Genomic DNA, 19,761 nt, shown 5'->3' on the forward strand with positions numbered 1-19,761 from the left:
CACACACGCTTTTTGGTGTTGGATCGTTATCGTGATGGGAAGCTTTCAGTCTTTGCCCGATGACCATCAATATCGAACCTTGTCACAGAAGACAGGATGTAAGTTTAAACCTCTTGGTTACTGTAGGTGCCCTCTAATTATACTTATTATGTGAAACGTTTGACAAGCGCAACACCATATAATCAGGAAGCGTCATGTGTCACTGTCTAGTGACATGTAGTGTACATATATTGTCAGAACTTGCGCATTTATGTGGTAGAGTTATAGCTACTGCCTAATGTATGTGTGAGCGTTTAGACTATTATTGGAAGCCAGCAAGTCCATAATGTTTCTCTTTGAATATTTGTAACGTTATTCAGAATTGGGAAAAATGATAACGAAACTGTATGTTTGTAAAATGTGCTCAACCTTCTTTCACCTGTTCAGACCAGAATTGTGACCCTGGACCACAAAACCATGTTGCACAGATATATTTTTTAGCAATAACTGTAGTCAAAATACATTGTATGGGTCTAAATAATTGATTTTAATTTTTGGCCAAAATTAATAAAATATTGATTAAAGTTCTAGCTCTTTGAAGATATATTGTAAATGCCACACATTAAGTATATCTGAACTTGATATTTTGTTTGTAATGTACATTGCTAAGCACTTAATTTAGACGACATTAAAGGTGATTTTATTTGTATTATAATTTCATTAAATCACTTTGTTTTTATTAAATAGTTGTAACTTGAACGTACATCTAATCTTAACAGATACATCAGTGGAAAGCTTATTTATATATCTTAAGATAGCGCATATATTTAAATTATTATTATTATTATTTTTATTTATTTAAATTAGTTAGGCAAAAGGTATTGATTCCACCCATCATCTTTCACACACTCATGTTGTTCCAAACCCATATGACAGAAGGTATTATCAGTCTCTAATGTCACCTTCTGGGTTCCACAGAAGAAAGCATGTCATTTTAGATTGGAGCAGCATGATGGTGAGTTAATGATGACTGAATGTTGTATTTTTGGGTGACTGATGCCTTCAAGATTGCTGCATCCCTCGCAATCATTCATAATTTAGTTAGAATAGTCAGTCACACAATATTTGTGTGTGTGTGTGTGTGTGTGTGTGTGTGTGTGTGTGTGTGTGCGTGTGTGTGAAGAATCTTGGAGAAGTTTCAGCTGTTGTTTCACTTCACACATTGTGCATGCATGGTGCCAGCTGGTGAGTCATATCACCTCCATTCTTCTTGTTCTCTTTCAGTTTCACTGGAGCAGATCGGAATCCTCCACAATCGCTTTAAGCAGCTCAGCCAAAACGAGGATACACTACGGTAATATTCAAGAGGTTGTTTTTTGTTTGTTTGAGATGATTCTGCACAACTGTTCAAGAAGCAGATCTAATAAGTTATTCTGGCGTCTGAAGTCTACAAATATTTCTTATGCTTGGTTAATGGGTCTGCTTGGGTGGTTTGTTTAGCTCTTAAACATTTTATATAAATATATGAAAAAATAAAAGTCTAATGTGTATTTATATTTGCATATGTACAGATGAAGTCATTTACATTATTAGCCCCCTTTTGTTTTTTTTTCTTTTCTTTTTTTAAATATTTCTTAAATTTTGTTGAACAGAGCAAGGAAATCTTTACAGTATGTCTGATAATATTTTTTCTTCTGGAGAAAGTCTTATTTGTATTATTTCGACTAGAATAAAAGCAGTTTTAATTCTTTTTTTTACATTTTAAGGTTAAAATTATTGGACCCTTTAAGCTTTATATTTTTTCAACAGTCTACAGAACAAACCTGGGTTATACAATAATTTGCCTAATTATCCTAACCTGCCCAGTTACCCTAATTACCCTAGTTAAGCCTTTAAATGTCACTTTAAGCTGTATAGAAGTGTCTTGAAAAATATCTAGTCAAATATTATTTACTGTCTTTATGGCAACGACAAAATAAATCAGTTATTAGAGATGTGTTATTAAAACTATTATGTTTAGAAATGTGTTGAAAAAATCATCTCACCTTTAAACAGAAAATATAAACAGGGGGCTAATAATTCTGACTTTAACTGTATGTGAGTGTGTGTTTGTGTGTAAAAAATGCAGTGTCTGTTCTTTGTGTGTTAACCCTTTTTTGTTTTCATTTGAAGGAGAGATGATCTTAAAACAATCCAAGACCTTGAAAGCAACCCAATTCGGTCCCAGATTATAGAGGCTTTCTTTGATAAAAGGTAATTTTTTAGATGCTGTATATGGGTCAATATATGTCCTTTTTTAGTGTCTATTTATATTACATTTACAAAAAGTGATTTTAATAGTAAATTAATGTAGATTGTAATTGTATTATACAGGTGTCTAATTTAATAACCTTTGTTTTTTTAATTCCTTTTTTATTGAACATTTTGATTTTGAACAGAGCCCGAGATCTACCCAACAAAATATGTAAAACAAAAATAAAAACAGTAATTTTGTAATAATAGGTAAAAAATCAGGATTGAAACATAAATGATACAGTCTGTCTCATATTTGACCAAAATTGTACAGTTTTAATCATTATAACAATAAGTTTATATATAATAATAATAATAATAATAATAATAATAATTATTATTATTATTATAAGTCAAATCATTAAAATTAATCTAAAAACCACAAAACTAACTATTAATAGGGAAGTTTAACTTTCTGGGCTTATCAAAGGGGCATCGACACCTTGTTTACCTACATGTTCTTCGCAGGAACTTCCAGAACGATGCAACAGGATCTGTGCAAGAAATCGGCTTTGAGGAATTCCTTACAGTCATGTCGTATTTCAGAGCACCAGCCCATCAAATCACAGAGGAGCAGAGGGAAGAGATCAGGAGAGCTAAACTGCGCTGTAAGTGTATGGACAATACACAATTGACATTCAAAACATTCTCTGCAAACAAGGATGATAAAGATAAAATGCCATGGAAGTGAGTTATGAATTTGAAATATCATTGGTGCTATCCTATCTTTTCTTCAACAGTTCTGTTCAACATGCATGACACTGACAATGATGGAACCATAACACTGGAGGAATATAGACATGTGAGAGTTGTTTTTGTTTGATTGCATCCTTTGGATAGTTCACTGTTATCTCCTCAGATGATCAGCAGTGTTGTGCTGTCTGCTGTTCAGGTAGTGGAGGAGTTGTTGTCCCGGAGTGGAGCTCTTGGCAGAGAGACAGCAAAGGGCATTGCAGATGCTGCAATGCTGGAGGTTGCTAGTATCACCGTAGGTCCCATGGTACGTTAACTAGAGATTGGATTACTAAATCAGATACATTTTTCTTTCCCCTCTGAACTAGCACTTAATGACTTTTTTGATTTTGTAAACCCAGGTAATCAGTTTTACTAATTCTATTAAATTCTTTTGGTAAAACTTTTAATATATTATACAATTTATATTTTACAGTGTTTGATGCATGTACTTGAAACAGTACTAAAAGTACATTCACAAATAATTAAAATTAGCTAAATTACTCCGTGCCTAAATGTTCATTTGCACTGCAACTAGTGTACGCGCCCTCTGAACAAAACAATAAGGGATGCCCTGAAATGAAATTTCTAAAGTCATTTGGCCAAAAACCGAAACAAAATAAAATTTGGTTATAATTAATTATTAGTTTGTTAAATGATTAAAACTAATTTTGTAAGGCTTTAAAAATACCCAATAACTTAAATTATACTGATTTAAAAAACACAAGCTAACAAATAACCTTGGTTATTTGGTGGTCTTAAGAAAAATATACTTTACAGGTCTAAAGAAAAATATAAATGATAAATGATCTCAAATAAAACAAATACCATTATAGAGATGGTATATAAGTATAAAACTTTACTCACATGGGAAATTGAGCCCACATGAATGGTTTGAGCACAATTAAGTGCACACAGCATCCCATATCATCTGATAGTTGTAAGAAATAAGACCGATAGGCAACTAACTGTGTAAAGCCACATAAAAAAAAAAAACACAAAAATACGATGTACATACAGAGTTCAGCGGCTAATCTGCCGGAGTCAGCTGAGGTGAAGTGACGGCGACCAGCGGGACCTAGCTGTCACTTAAGTGGCCCCGCCCTTAATTATGCAAACCTAATATAAAGTTAACGGGTGAGTTATTAAACATTCACCCCCTCACAGTTGTCATGAAGGTTAATATTAGCTATATGAACCAAAATCGTTCTTTGTACCAGACTGTAAAACACCTTTTTTTCCTGCTATAATGTTGGCCATTCTAACAGTGGGCTCAATGGAAATTTGCTCTATTATGGAGCCAGGACTAGCGGAATTTCGATGAATTGCAGTTTCAGTTACTTCCGTATTAGCTTCCCAAGGGAGAGCGGGAGGTTGCCGCTTGAATTTTACCAGTTTTTCCATGACTGCACTGTAGAGATTGTGCAAGCAGCAGTAACAAGTATACTACATAACATTGTCCTTTTGTTATTTGACTGAGCTTTGCTTTTCCAGAGAATATGTGTAGTTTATGTATAGATACGCATACGAGAACATGAGCAGAATATTCACAGAGCTGAATATTAAGCTAGTTAACAGCAGTGACATTTATTTTCAGCCATTTTTCTCTTTTAGCCAAATATAAATAAAAAATTTAGTATCTGAAAATTTGATCCATCACTATTCATTAACATATACAATAGGGCTGCACAATATATCGTTTCAGCATCGATATCGCAATGTGATCATTGAAATGCTATAGTCACCTCGCAAGATATGCAATGTTGAGTCAGGGTTATAATTCGTAATTTCCTTGTGTTCTGTGTTGCATGAGGCTTGTGAGTGTATGAGGATTTAAAAGCATTCAAGCCTAAGAAGTTGTAACATTTGCAACTTTAACTATTCATTTTATTGAATTATTTATAAAACAAAGACTATACAGTTTTGTTTATTACACATACCAATCAACCTACTTTCATAAATCTTTTCCAAATATTAGGTAATTTGTTGAAATTGTACTCGTATCACAATATATATCACAGAAAACAAAATATTACAATTTCAGATTTTTTCCAATATCCTGCAGCCCTAATAAAGAATAAAATGTGAGATTGCAAAATGATTCACAAATTCACAATGCACAAATATCTGCATATCTCAATAGTGACTAGGACCCCACATATAAGTAAAAAAAAAAAAAATGTGCGTGTGTTAATGAGCTGTGCGTGTGTTAATGAGCTATGCTTTTGCAACTGTTTATATTTGCATTTCCCCATGTAGTATTTTACTATTTGTGCCCAAAGTATTAGACACAAACACACAGAATTCACAATCTCGTGCTAATCTGTTTGTTTTTTTCAAGGCACCTGATGAGTTCTATGAAGGAATAACATTTGAGCAGTTCCTGAAGGTTTGTAAACTTTTAAATGAAACCAGATTGTCAAATTTACCATTTTCTATTAGTCAAATCCAGCACATAGTGTTATATTTCTTCACATGAACTCAATATGTTTGTCTCACTGTCTGCATTGACTTTGTTTTTTTCTGTGTCCTGCTCAACAGATTCTTAAAGGAGTTGAAATTGAGACGAGGATGCACATTCGCTTCTTAAACATGGACACAACTGTTCTATGCAAGTAACAATCTGTCTAAATACTGCCAGTTAAATATTTATTTTTGTTAAAAAGCACTTTAGCAGATGCGGTTGTTTTTACCCAAGCGTAGTACTATTTGCAGGAATCAACAAAAAGCAATAACAAAAAGTATCTTGATATATTCAAATTTCTTGCTTTGCATGTTCATATTATATAATAATTATTATTAATACAATACAATTACAGCTATGCAGGCATATATTTATTTATTTAATAAATGATCTTTTCTAAATACCTCTTTATGCTAATATAATCTATTAAAACAAAATGAAATCATCTACTGTATATTTTCACATTACTATATGAATATTAAATAATGCATCAACTTATTAACACTGTGAAGTAGCTATATATGAGTAGTATTTTATATGCTGATGATACAATTCTTATAAATTAAAAGTAGTTGAATGTAGAGTCTTAAGTGAAGAACTGCAGTTCCTCCTGTCAGCCAGCAGATATTGCTAATGCCACAGCTTTGTTTGTGTCAGTGGACATACATTTACTCAGGTACCTGTACAACCAATAAGCATGCTTCAGCATGTTCGTGTAAGGGCAACAATAAGTGTATTAACTAGCGTTATATTGTAAACAATAGAAAATATTATAAAATACCTATTAACAGCGTTACAATGATAATCTGCACTTGCTAGTAGACACCAAAGACCTTTAATCATTAACATTAGAAGCCACGTATAAACTTTGATGCAAAGAGCTCAATACAGTATGTAGTGTCAGCATGGATTGTACACATGTAGGTTTGATGTCGGGAAAATACTTTCCATAACGCATTTTTACTTGCAAAAATGAAACTACTGTAGCATTTACTCTGTGAAAGGGTAAAAATGTCTCAAAATGAAGAAGTGAACAATAGTTTCTTCTCCTAACCTAAAAAAGGGGAAAAAAGAGGGTATATGCACCCACTGTGTATTGAATCCGCAACTTGCATTTACCACAATAAAACGGCATTTTTGCCACACTGAAAACTTTTTGTAATGCACTGGTGTTTTTCTTTTCCATGAAACAATCAGCATTTCTCAGATCTCTTCTGTATTTGATGGTAAAAAGATGATGATCGCTTTCATATTTCGTGTGAAAGTGTCAACTGAGGTTGCCAAGCTAGACAGGAAAAAGGTTCTCACACAAGCACCTGTTTTGATTGTATGTAATTTGATTTGGGGGTCTTCCCCACCACACGCTACCTCTGAACGTATCTACGATCCACTACCCTCTTTTTCTGTGCCACTCCCTTGGTTTTCTAAGCAGGGCACCGCTACAAAAACCCCTTGTGTGTTTCTACAGAAATCAACAATTTCAGACATCAGGAAGTTTGATGTCTGTATCTGATTTCAGGATTTACTAGAGCTGTTTTCTTCAGCTGTTTTGCTTAACAAAATGCTTTTGTTTTGCACAACAGAAGTTTCCAGGACTACTAAGCTACTAATAAAGTAAAGGTGACAGGAAGAACATTTTTTCAGTTCTTTTCTCATAGTGTGATGAAAAGTAAGAACCATTTTCTACTTTGAAAAACCCTTTGTAGAAAGAAAAGTTTTCAATAGGTTTTTCAATAGTGACAAAAAACTGCCTTTATTGGATATAAGTGTTGTTCAAATCTCCTGCTATCAAGTTTTAAAGGTGCTGGAAATGCTCTCAGGTGATCTGGCAGTATGATTTAATAGTTTTGTGGTTCCCAAGATAATGTAATAAACATGCAAAGAACATGTATCCCACTGCAATTTTAAGTGGTAGTCCTCTATGATATCATATTTTAAACTTTGGTTGATGTGTAATGTTGTTGTGTGAACATAAACAACATCTCTGAATGAAATACACTAAACGTTCAATACAAAGGGAGACATTGGCTTTTACAGAGTAAGCTTAGCAAAGCCTACAGCGAACTAAGTTTAGGAATTACAAAAAAAATACATATGGGTTAGTGAGATCATAAACCCTTTAGGTTACGTGCATACACCACGCGCATACACCCCACACTGTGAAGGGGCGTGGCCAGAGGCACTGTAATGTTATAGCAGAGAAAGCTACAATGCCGTCCAAACACTGCTATTTCCACAAAGCTCATTCTGTTTCTGTGTTTGGGCTTCCAAAAGCCACGACACAAAGATAGAAGTGCTTACAATTTCATTTTAATTATGTTCCAGAGAATAATGAAAATTTATAGATCTAGCATTTGACAAAGGACAACTTCCAGAATATCTCCCAGTTCAGTGCTGGATTCAGCTAAAAACTCCTCAAAGGAGGAGCAGCTCCAACCATAATAGATGAAGCTGTGGACGTAATCCACAACTTTTAAGTATTTTTAATTGTTAAAATTGATCTATTACATGCACAGTATCTAGAGTTAATGGTATGTTGTAGCGAGGAATTAAATAAGGATGTAAACAATGGCAAATGCTGTTTGGCAACGCTATCAATCTAGCTACAAATTCTTATTTATCAGTCAAACCTCTGTAAACACCCACAATCTTCACCAGCACACGCATTGTCTCTGTACACTGCCACTTTCCCTGCGTTCTACATCTCAAATAATGAACTCACAAAAAAGTTAAGAAGTGTGAACGCTTCATAACAATTACACATGCTTGTAACCAGTGGTGTATACCTAAAAAAAAAAAAGTGGTGTACTATTACACCCGACCCAAATTTTAAATGAAAGTAGGCAAAGAAACAACTATATATATATATATATATATATATATATATATATATATATATATATATATATATATATATATATATATATATATATATATTTTTTTTTTTATGATGACAATTTTCATTTTTTGGGAAAATATCCATTTAAAAGGAAAAAAAATGTAACAAATTTGATGGTTTTAAAGGGAGATGCTGATAGTCTAATCCTATTTAAGGATTTAGGTTTAGCTAATAGTGTCCCCCCAGCAGACTCTGAGATTGGCTGCATGTATACAGTATGTGGGGGGGCGGAGAATAGCGCAATTTAAACAAAATGTACCAATTGCAACAAATTAAGATGCGAGTTAAATTTAGTATAGGCCTATAGTTAAATGGGACATGAATACACGTTAATTAGGGATGTTTAATCAGAAAACCGAGGGTATACACAATTATTGATCCTCAGAATTGGTAATACTCAAACAGCTCGTCGAAGAAAGTAAGCATACTGAGTATACGTGCGTATAGCAAGGACTACACCACTGCTTATAACCCAAAATATGTGAAAGGCACTTGTCAGATTTTATTTTAGAGGGCAGACATGAGGTTAACCTGTGTCCTTTTCTGTCGGATTCAGGCACAAACTGATACGGCTAACAGGTGTGGCGCTTCCTGGTAAGCTGATCTGCAAATGACAGCCCATCATGTTAGCTGACCAAGCAGAGCCTCTTGAGGGCGGGCTTTTTGAGGAACTAGGAAATATGACGTTGTTGTTTGTCACTTATGTGATTGTTAGTTATGTCATTTTTATGTTAGCTGTAATCAAAGTAAGATATATAAAAAAAAAATAGTGTTTTTTTTTTTTTTTTTTTTTTTTTTTTTTTAACAAACAAAGCATGAGCACACATTTCTTTGCACCATATAAACACAACCAAGCCTTTAACATACACTCTGGACCGCCTCTTAAAGGTCCAGTAAAAGTAGCATTAATTATATCAATTACTAAAATTGACTAATTTACCTTATTTATGCATCGATTTTGCCTATTGAATGAACGGCAGTTTTCAGCCCTTTTACCAACTGACCAGGGGAAGTTTACCTAAATGAAGAGAATGAAAGCAGGGACACAATATTTTCCAACCACTTATCATTATTACTGTAGCCCTCATGTGACATCAGAAAGCTTTATGTTTATGTTCTGACGTTTAGACATTTTATTTGGTTAAACTTCGAAATTAAAGTTCACCTGCTGAAGGTGAAGATATTTTAGATGAAATCCAAGATCTCTCTGACCCTCTATAGGCAGCAAAGTTCCTGAAACATTCAAAGACCAGAAAAGGAACAAAATCTTTGTTAAAGCATTCCACGTGACTGATTACAGTGGTTCAACTGTAATCATTTGAAGCTCCAAGAACACTTGTGTGCAGCAAAAAGCAGTAAAAATGGTTTTGTTTGGCAATGGGTTCTGTGTCAGATCATATGCATATGCAATAAGATGCTAGTGGGTTGTCATATTGCTCATAGTTAATGTGCACTCTGGGGATCTGACAAGGAAGAGAAGACATTAGCAAACAAAGACAAATTTGCAGTTTTTTTTTTTGTAGTTTTATTGGAGCTTTGTGTGATTACATTTGGTCTACTGAAGTCACATGTTTTGATGATGTTTTTGTTCCTTTTCTGGACTTTAACATTTCTTGGAACTGTTGCTATTTATAGAGGAAGGGGGAGCTCTCAAATTGAATCTAAAAGATCTCAATTTGACCTCTGAAGATGAATGAAAATTTTAGGGGATTAGAACGACATGAAGGCAAGTGATTAGTACTGACGGTTAAAAAACTGAAGATTCAATTTTGGGAGATCTAATCCTTTAATTACATGGATAAACTAAAATAAACAAAAAAGTAATCTCAAATTGATGATAACATTTGTTTCTGCTCACATAATTAAAACACTTTAAAAAAAATCATTGCATCAGTCTTTTCCCCTAACTTTTCTAATTCATTCCTCAAAACTGTACTGAGTTCACAAAATTTCATTTTTTTGGTGAAACATGTTTAGGTTGGTTAAGTTTTCACTTTTTACAGTGTACGCTGTAAAAAGTGATTAGTTACTTAAAGTGAATTGTCTTAGTTGACTTAAAGTCTGCTAATATACTTAAAGTCAACTAGTCTCTTTTTAAAGTGTCAGACTATATTAGCAGTCTGTTTTAAAATAATTACTATTTCTATCACAATATTGCATATTTGGTGCCTCATTAAGCCTATAAAATCTACTCAGTATTAAATTAGAAGACACACTGGAGTCTGGAAGAGCAGATTAATATTTAGTTTCTGTCATTTTGCTAGATACAGAAAAACTAAAAATATATATAATAAAAGTGTATTGGAAAAAAGTGATTAGTTTACTTTTAGTTTTTTAAAAAGTTAGTACATTAAGCATAATTTAAAAAATTCAGTCAATTGGACAGTTCCAAGTTACAGTGGGTTTACTTACATTATTTTTGTAAAGTCAACTTGTTGCTTTTAAGGCAGTTGGTTTACTCACTTTAAGTAACTAATCACTTTTCTACAGTGTATAAACTTGAGTTCAAAATCCCAAACTTATTGCAAATTTTGGAGTTGAAGAACGTAAATGCTATAAGCTGAAATAAGTTATCTGGACTATTAACCCAATTGGCTGTATGTACACATACTACACAACTGTTTTGGTCATCTCTTGGCATACAACATAATGCTTACAAGACATGCATGTCTGCACATGTATGAATGCTCTGCAACACGATTTTGCTAAACTAACACAATACAACAACATTAACGAACACTTTATTTAAAAATATAATGGTTTACATCAATTCCACCGCTGAGACTGCAGCTCTGCACAGGACTTTTGGCCAGCAGAGAAATTAAAATGGTCGAGCCCGACTGAGTCTGGTTTCTCTCAAGGTTTTTTTTCTTCACTCGCCTCGGTGAAGTTTTTTTTCCCTCTCCGCTGTTGCCATTAGCTTGCATGGTTTGGGATCAGTAGAGCTACCCATCGATGAATTTGCTCTTCAGTGTTTGGACTCTCAGTAATGATTTTAAACCACACTGACCTGAGCTAAACTGAACTATTCGGTTCCAATAACTATGAACATTTATGTGAAGCTGCTTTGACACAATCTACATTGTAAAAGCGCTTTACAAATAGGTCTGAATTGAATTGGGAATAATTGACAACAGGCTGTTGAATTCCTAGAAGTTAATGCACAACTGATGTGGTGACGCAGCCCCATTTCAGAGTCGATTATTCCGCTTCTACTATGATGACTACACCTGAAGACAATGTTCTGATCTTGTATCAAGACATTTGTCAGGTTGACTGCAGTCAAATTATGAAGGTGCTCAGTTTGCAAAAGCTGAGAATTAAAGGTAAGGATGTTGTAAATAATGTTCAGTATTTTGCATAGACTTCTCATTTTATAGTATTAATTTTGTTACACAGTTACATGTTTTCTTTTTTTGCTCTCAAGGGGATGTTTAGCCTTGACATGCATTATATGAATCATCAAGGATGATGACAGTTTCAGCCTATCAGCTAAACATCTAATGTTCTACTGAAGAATAACGTCATATACATCTTGGATGGCGTAAGGGTGAGTAAATGATTTTAGAGAAAAACATTTTTAACCGTCCCTTTTAATAGAAGACTGACCGACAACCAAATTCTCAGAACTTTACATTACCCACAATTTAGCATTATGGAATTAATATACAACATACTCAAAAGAAATAAAATTCTTCATTTCTTAATTCGCATTCTTCATTTGCATTACGTAATCAAATTGTTGCAGCATTCTTTGACACTTTTGACCCAGTTAAACTTCTGAGAATGTAAAACTGTATTGCGAAGAATATCCAGTAGATCAGCATGATTAATGCTTTATTTTGAAGAGTCAAAAACAAAACACAGTTGAATATTGTAATAGACAACAAAGTCAAACATGCTAAGCAAAATGGGTGGAAATGCTGATAGAGCTTTTTTATATTCCCTGTTTTTCCTGAAGAACGTTGCCATGCAGAACTTGACCTATAATGAATCTTCCTACTTCTATTTCCACAGTAGCGTGTGACTAGGGCAAAGTGCCTGAGGTGGCGATTTCTTTTTTCCTTCGCCAAAACTAACTAACAGCATATAATAAATCAGACGTACCATTATTTATACCATATCTTAATTGTTTTGTATGTTGTTTGGTATAACTTAACACTAAGATGCTGCTATTATAATATTTTCATTAACATCATAACAATGTTTGTGTTGTTTTGATGTCATGCAAAGTGTGTGCAGTGCACTAAATGACAAAAAGTAGTTTTAAGTGTCCATTAATGCAAACGTTTCTTTGTTGCATTGTTTATTTTGAAGTAATGAATACACAGTATTGTAGATCATGACATACATCATAAATAAGTATCAAAATATACACTTAAATTTATAATCACAACATTCTCATTCAGCATTATTACAGTATTTGTGCTGAGCGAATCTGCAAATCCAAGTCTGTTCATTGTAAAGGAAGACTCACTTAAATGGACACAAATGCACACTCATACCTTGTGACAATGGAGACGGCTAGTCAGTTTTTTTTTTTTTTTTCCACTTTCTGATGTGGTGAAATGAATGTGTCACTATGGGCTGATATCAGTCTCTTATACTTCCTGCCTTCTAAAATGGTCTCAAATGAAGTCTGCGTCTGAGATGGTATACATTTACACAATTTTTTAGGTTGTGTTAAACCGCAAAAGCCAACGTGTGACATCACAGTTGCTCGTTAAAGATTTTTTGTGTCTGTGACAACATGCTAAACCCCATAGGATCCTAAGAAACAGCTTAGAGTGATTTTGAGCTTTTGTACTTGAAGGACAAAAAAGGCATTGCGTCCAGTCATCATGTGTTCAGTTTTGATGACAACTAATGTAAGATAAGTAAATCAAATCACAGTATTTTTACTGTCATATGATGGCCAAATGTTCTGCAAACTAGTCCAAGTTGAAGTTTATAAATACGTTTATTCAGTCATTTTCCTTCAGCTCAGTCCCTTATTTATCAGGGGCTGCCACAGCAGCATGAACTACCAACTATTCCAGCATTTTTTTACACAGCGGATGCCCTTCCAACCTCAACCTAGTACTGTAACCCAGTACAAACACATACTCATACACTACGGCCAATTTAGTTTATTCAATTCACCTAGTGCTTGTCCCACGCGAACACGGGGAGAACATGCAAACTCCACACAGAAATTCCAACTGACCCAGCCGAGGCTCGAACCAGCGACCTTCTTGCTGTGAGTTGACAGAGCCACTGAGCCCTGTTTCTAAAATCAGTTTGGTCCACATACATGAATGTGACAATTAGGACAGAAATAAATTATATGAATAAATATATCCTCAGCAAAAGAGGACACTTGTACAGAAAACATTTCTTATAAACAGTACAAAAATAAATATTAATAATAAATTACGTGGTCTTATATAACAGAACAAGTTTGAGTTGATCAAGAATAATTCTTTTTTGTCCTCCTGCAGGTTTTTCCCTTGAGAGACTTCTGTTCTTGAACTGCTTGACTAAGGAGCTGCTGAAGCCGAGTTAGGACGATGCATCCATAGACCTTCTGCTGGAAAATATTCTGCGCTGGGGGAATTCCCGTTGGCCTTTCAGCTGGCTCAGGAATGGGTATATTTGGCTGCAGGATTTGTAAGAGACAGTTCACCCTTACAGCCATGTGGCGAACGTGTGTAATCAAGCTGTTAATTCCCTCTGTCACGGGGTTGGTTGGAGGATCCAGGTCCCGCTGCTGCTCCATCACTGTCTTCAGGTGTGGCAGAAACGCCTTCAGGTGGGAATATATACTTAAGATGCGCTCCGATTCAGTCTGACCGGAGATTGTAGACACTGGAACATTGTCCATTTGCATTTCACAGATCAGGTCTGTAGAGTCTCCTTGACTGGCTTTCTGAAAGAGAGAAAACAAAGAGTCTAAGATCTAAAGTCCAGAAATGATACAATAGTTTGTGATTTTGGAAGTTTGCACATTTACACACTGTAAAACCCAAAAAGTTAAGGCAAATTGTTTTAGCTATAAACCATTTATGTTAACTCCATTTGATTAATGAGGTATTTAATTAACTCATTACCTTCAACGCTGAGTTCAAAACTCCTTTTAAATGAGTAGAATTAACTTTAAATTTTGACTTAACTACACTCATTTCATTAGATAAAGTTGACCGTTGGGTTTTACAGTATATACAGTATATACAGTTCTGTCTGGTTCTCGAATCTGATTGGCTGATAGCCTTGTGATATTCTGCAGTATCAGAACTCGTACAGCCTCCTCACCCTTCTGGATTACTGACTTTTTTTAGGCGAGAATGTAGTTGTTTAGATTACATCTATGAAGTTTATTTATGAGGACAGTGCCTATTTTAAATATTTATAGTTTCGGAAATGCATCGCATCGGCATCCATTAGCTTATGTGTATATACAGTATATTTTGACAGAGAAGTATTAAGGAGAACACAATATGTGTTCCAAATTGCATACTTATCCTCTATTCTACACCATTTTGTAGTATAAATAGTGTACTGAAAAAATATTTTTGTTCTATAAAGAATAATTGCACTTTAAATGCCAGGACTGTGCACTTACTCAACTGTTAAGATTAAATGTGGCATGTTGGACACCTCACACAATCAATGGTTTGCTCCTGTAGCAGAAAGGCGACGCTATCAGGCACTGATATTGGATTACTGTATTCATATTAGATTTTGCGAACAAAATTCTCCTACGTTAGTCATTTTGCCACCTCCTGATGGTAAATGCGGTTATACACATGGAAGGCACTATTTGGTAGCTTGGTAATTTATTTTACTAATTTGGTAACCGTCAAACATCGTATGGGAAACTATTTGAATTTCCGGTTAGTGTTAATGTAGTGTTAATGTTCCAGTACATGCTGAGTGGCTGATATTTGTTTGCAAATATCAGTCAAAGTTCCAACATTCATGTTTAAATTTTATTTTCTAGATCTAAGGTAAACTATCTGCTGTCGCTTTCACAATGGCAATAAATTTCATGTAAATTGACACTTAAAGTCATAGTAGTAACTTTTAATGCTGAATAAAGCACTATAATCAGTACCTGAGGCCATCAGTGTCATAGTAGTTTATGCCACAATATCACATAAATGCAAATCATTTCTATAATACAAATTTTGCATGACGTTGCTATGGATAGTTAGGACTCCAATTAATATGTAAACTCCAATTAATGTGTAAAAGATAGCTTATATCGCATCACAGTGTCCCATCGCAGGTGGTTAGGACATGGCATAAGGCTTTTAAAATAAATTTGTATTCAGAACTCGAAATCAAAACATGCTTAGAGCTTAACCTAACTACACAATTGTTTATGCATTTAAAAATGTCACTCTTTTTTTTTTATTTAGACAGTGTTACAACATCTATAATAATGAAGAAATTCTGATTCTTCACAAAAAATTATAAGAATTATATTTTTAATATATTATTATATTGCTTTGTATCAATCAGTTTTATTACAAACACCACTTTGTCATTGATTCCATTGATTCATCGTCATGACTATTTTCTGCATGACCCACACATGAACCATATTTACATTGAGCTATGCCTTTGTGCGACTCATTTCAAAACCTTGTCTAGTCAGGACAGTACATATACAGCCAAAGAGCTAAATTTACAGTTCCCACCTACTCCCACCCACTCTCAAAACAACCCAATTTTATCAATGGAAGGAGTCGCCTTATTGGACGTGGAAACCACCCATGCATCTGTTGACCATATTAGGATTATATTGTCAGAGCATTTCTCCTTTCATGTACCAATCACGACTGGTTTAAGACCACTGATGTGAACCCCATTTGCAAAGTTAAAAAAAAAAGTAACTATAGAAAAAGCACTTACATATGTGTCCAAGAGCTTCACTGTCATCTTGTTTGTAAACTTGTTGAGCTTCAGACTTCGGTGAAGACGCTGGCTGCAGTTTTCGTTCTTGCATGACATTGTTGGTTGCACTAACTGAACGGCAATCAAGATTATGATAGCGAAGTATGCTCCTGTAATAAAAAAAAACATTCAGAAATTAGCTAAGCTCAAGTTAAAAAGTATTCATATTTTAAAGCGCAGCCATTCATGTCTTTAGTTTCGAATTCACTAAAATCCTTTAATGCACATATAATCAACACAAGTAAATCAATGTGCATATGTGTATCGAGTTATTGATCAAATGAATTAATATCAACAGTCTATCCATGTTTGACAATAGTTGAGCATGACTGTGAGCATATTGTTGAGTGTGCAGTGTGGCGGTAATACTTACTGAATTTGACTTGCAATCTCTGAGACAGGCAGAGCATGTTCCTGACATGACAGTTCATTCTCCGTTCACAGACAACGTTTCAAACTGGTCATGATCACAACTCTGAAAAAGTTTTTAAAGACTGAAACCACACATTTGTCATTGGAAGGAAATGACGCGGCCGGCTTTCTGAGGCAACAAGAGTTCCCAGAATATTTTTTTTTCTTTTTGCGTCTTCATTATCACATGTACTATGTGTAATGTTCCCTCCTCCTTTTGTTGCCGCCCAGGTTTGTGTGAATGCTTGACTATGGGTGGGTTGAGCAATGGTGTCTCTTTGTAGCTAATTGCCGTCTGATATCATATTAGATTAGAAGTAAAAAAAGAAAATACAATTGATTTGATCATTTCTAAAATCTAAATATCTAAAATGAAGAATTTTGGTGATTTTTTGGTGTTTTATTTAACACCATTAGCATTAGCAAGATGTTCAAGTATACATTTTGTTTATCATCATTCTTTAACATTGCCCTGAATTTCACAATGCCGCACTTAAAGCCATTCAAATAAAAAAGGATCCATCATCCACCACAGCACTCTTTCCACCCTTACTCTGAACTTTATGCCCATTGGTTCATCAGGAAGTGGTCTTGCACCGTCATAAGGAAGGTAGTTTCTCAATTCTAGATTTTCAGTAACTTTTTAATCTTTTGACGCAAAAAAAAGACACAACATTGGGAATTTCAGTCACCTATCAGAGGAGGAAGGAAAATGACAGATCTTGCTGTGCTCTTGTCCAGCTTCTGTGTGATGTCATTGCATGTTGCATGCAGGATGACTTAAGTGGACAAAAACTGAGGTAAGCTTTATTTTGACCCTTTATGACTGCGAGGGAAACCCCAGAGCCGAAAGCTTGCGCTTAGCACATATTTACCATAGTGTACCAAAGAAAGGCTGATCTCACAGCCACATTTGTAAAAATACATCCGTAGGCTTAGACAAATAAATGTACTTTCTTCGGTAAGGCGTTTGTCTTTTCATGCACAAGCGTGACACTGATGTGGTAAGCTGTGCCACAGGGGAAATCGGTGTCTTCTCAGCAAAACACAGGTAATAGTAGCTCAGTACCTGGTACTTTCCACGATCCTTACCAAAAATGTGCACTATTAGAGTGAAGAAAAAATGAGCATATACTAGTAGTATACCATTTGCTCTTTTATGCAGAGTGTGGTCAATTTCCCTGTATTTTATTTTATTTATTGCTGTTTTAACATCCAGGGTTGAGGATGTGGATGTGACAGCCAAGCCTTGAAAATGGTACCCAAGACACCTCTATCTGATCTTTATCGACTTCAGCCAACTCTTTGGAAGTGTGTCTGCGTTAAATCAGCAGCATTTACGCAGACAGGACTGGGTTTTATATTTGGGTCAGGAAGATCAAAGATAATTTCTCTTAACCTCTAAACCACAGGAAATGCTTTACTTGAGAGTTTGAGGAAATCCCCCGGTCTCCTTCGTGTATTTCTCATAATTACCTATTTAGAACTTAGTCTAAACTCACCTCAATTTTTTTTTGTGTGCCATGCAACAAACAAAAGAGAGACAAAGCTCTCGTAATTTTTGAGAATTAATGTGAATTCATAACGTCAATCTTGGAAATCGAGTCAAGTTGGCTTTATTGTCATTTTAACAATATACAGTGCAGTACACAGTGAAACAAAACAATATTCCTCCTGGACCAAGGTGCTACATCAAACAACATAAAATTGAAAACATAACACAGGACTGTGCACTACAAAAAATCTAGAGAATGAAATAAGAATAGAAAATAAATAGAATAAGAGTATAAAAAAAGAGCGCAAAGTGCGGACAGTTGACACAATATTGACATTAGTGTTTAAATGTGCACTTATAAAGTCATTCTTATTATGTTTAGTTCGTATTGTCTGTTGTTGAATTTTTTTTTTGCTGAGACGCTGCAATTTGCACTAGGCAATGCTGCAATATTTCCTTCAAATGTATGAGAGGAGTCATCACTGTTTCATTTCCTTATACAGTATAACCTAAAGCACAATATCACTCGGGTAATTGCATAAAACAGCCAACCATGTGACCATTAAGGGATCTGCTCTATGCCAGCTAACAAAAATGCATTTTAAGGATGGAAGGTTTTTATAAACAAATGCTACTGCTGGATGTTCAGATGTCAACATTTCTCCCACATGAGTACTCTTTCTTTGATAGGGGAAGATCATAAATGAACAATTATACTGTAGGTGGATGACGAGGCATGGTTACTTATACACTACCTGACAAAAGTCTTGCCGCCTATCCATGTTTTAGCAACAACAAACTTTACTTCTAGTTGATCATTTAGCTTATATGAAAGGCAAAGGCTTCTAGATTATGCTTATTTTACCAAAATAAAATCAGGCTGTTGATGTTGCTATCCATTCTGCAGATCTTTTGAACACCTCATACTGAAGGTTACCCCAAACCAGGGTTTTCTCTCACCAAATTTGACTGATTCCTGTGAGAATCTTGGGTCCATGTGGATTCTAATAGGTCTTCTGCAGTATTTGGGATGATTGGGATGCAGTTCAACAGATGATTCATCTGAAAAATCAACCATCTGACACTTTTCCAATTGATCAACTAAGTCAAGTTTTATTTATTGCTCTTACAACTGGCATTGATGACAAGACTTTTGTCAGGTAATGTACATCATTAAATAAACAATAAACCGTTAATTTGACTGAAATACAGGGTGGTGTAAAGCAGCATACTACAAATACTCAAGTTACTGTAATTGTATAGCTTTTCATAGGAATTACAATTTTCTTAAATATGTTTTAGTTCTGTATAAGTACTTTTACTGTGCTATTTTGCAGTCACTGCTTTATATGTGTATTTTTTGTTGTCTACAGTCAGTCTTGTTAAAGTCTCACATGCACCAAATTTCTTTTTTATTTTATTAATTCTTTCTGTAGAATGCAGTTGTCATTCCATCTGCATTACCATATGTTGAATGCTTAATTTTGATTGGTTGATGAGTATTTTGTTGTTCAATTATTTTCATGGAAATGCTTTATTAATCTGCTGTGC

General features: G+C 34.6%; 2 protein-coding genes across 2 annotated transcripts; one reads left to right on the top strand and one right to left on the bottom strand.

Annotated features, from left to right (window-relative positions):
• On the top strand, positions 1–6,619 carry tescb (tescalcin b). Its single transcript, NM_205693.1, is given in 8 exon segments — positions 1–98; positions 1,264–1,333; positions 2,152–2,232; positions 2,740–2,879; positions 3,012–3,073; positions 3,164–3,271; positions 5,345–5,392; positions 5,545–6,619. Coding segments are annotated over 8 exon segments (651 nt in total). The 5' UTR covers positions 1–34; the 3' UTR covers positions 5,623–6,619.
• A 7,112-nt stretch (positions 6,620–13,731) lies between these two features.
• On the bottom strand, positions 13,732–16,718 carry m17 (IL-6 subfamily cytokine M17). Its single transcript, NM_001079833.1, is given in 3 exon segments — positions 13,732–14,274; positions 16,263–16,414; positions 16,678–16,718. Coding segments are annotated over 3 exon segments (648 nt in total). The 5' UTR covers positions 16,715–16,718; the 3' UTR covers positions 13,732–13,815.
• Between the last annotated feature and the right edge of the window lie 3,043 nt (positions 16,719–19,761).

The sequence above is a fragment of the Danio rerio genome, chromosome 5 (assembly GCF_052040795.2).
Source record: "Danio rerio strain M-AB ecotype USA chromosome 5, GRCz13ab, whole genome shotgun sequence".
In the NCBI taxonomy this organism is placed as follows: domain Eukaryota; kingdom Metazoa; phylum Chordata; class Actinopteri; order Cypriniformes; family Danionidae; genus Danio; species Danio rerio.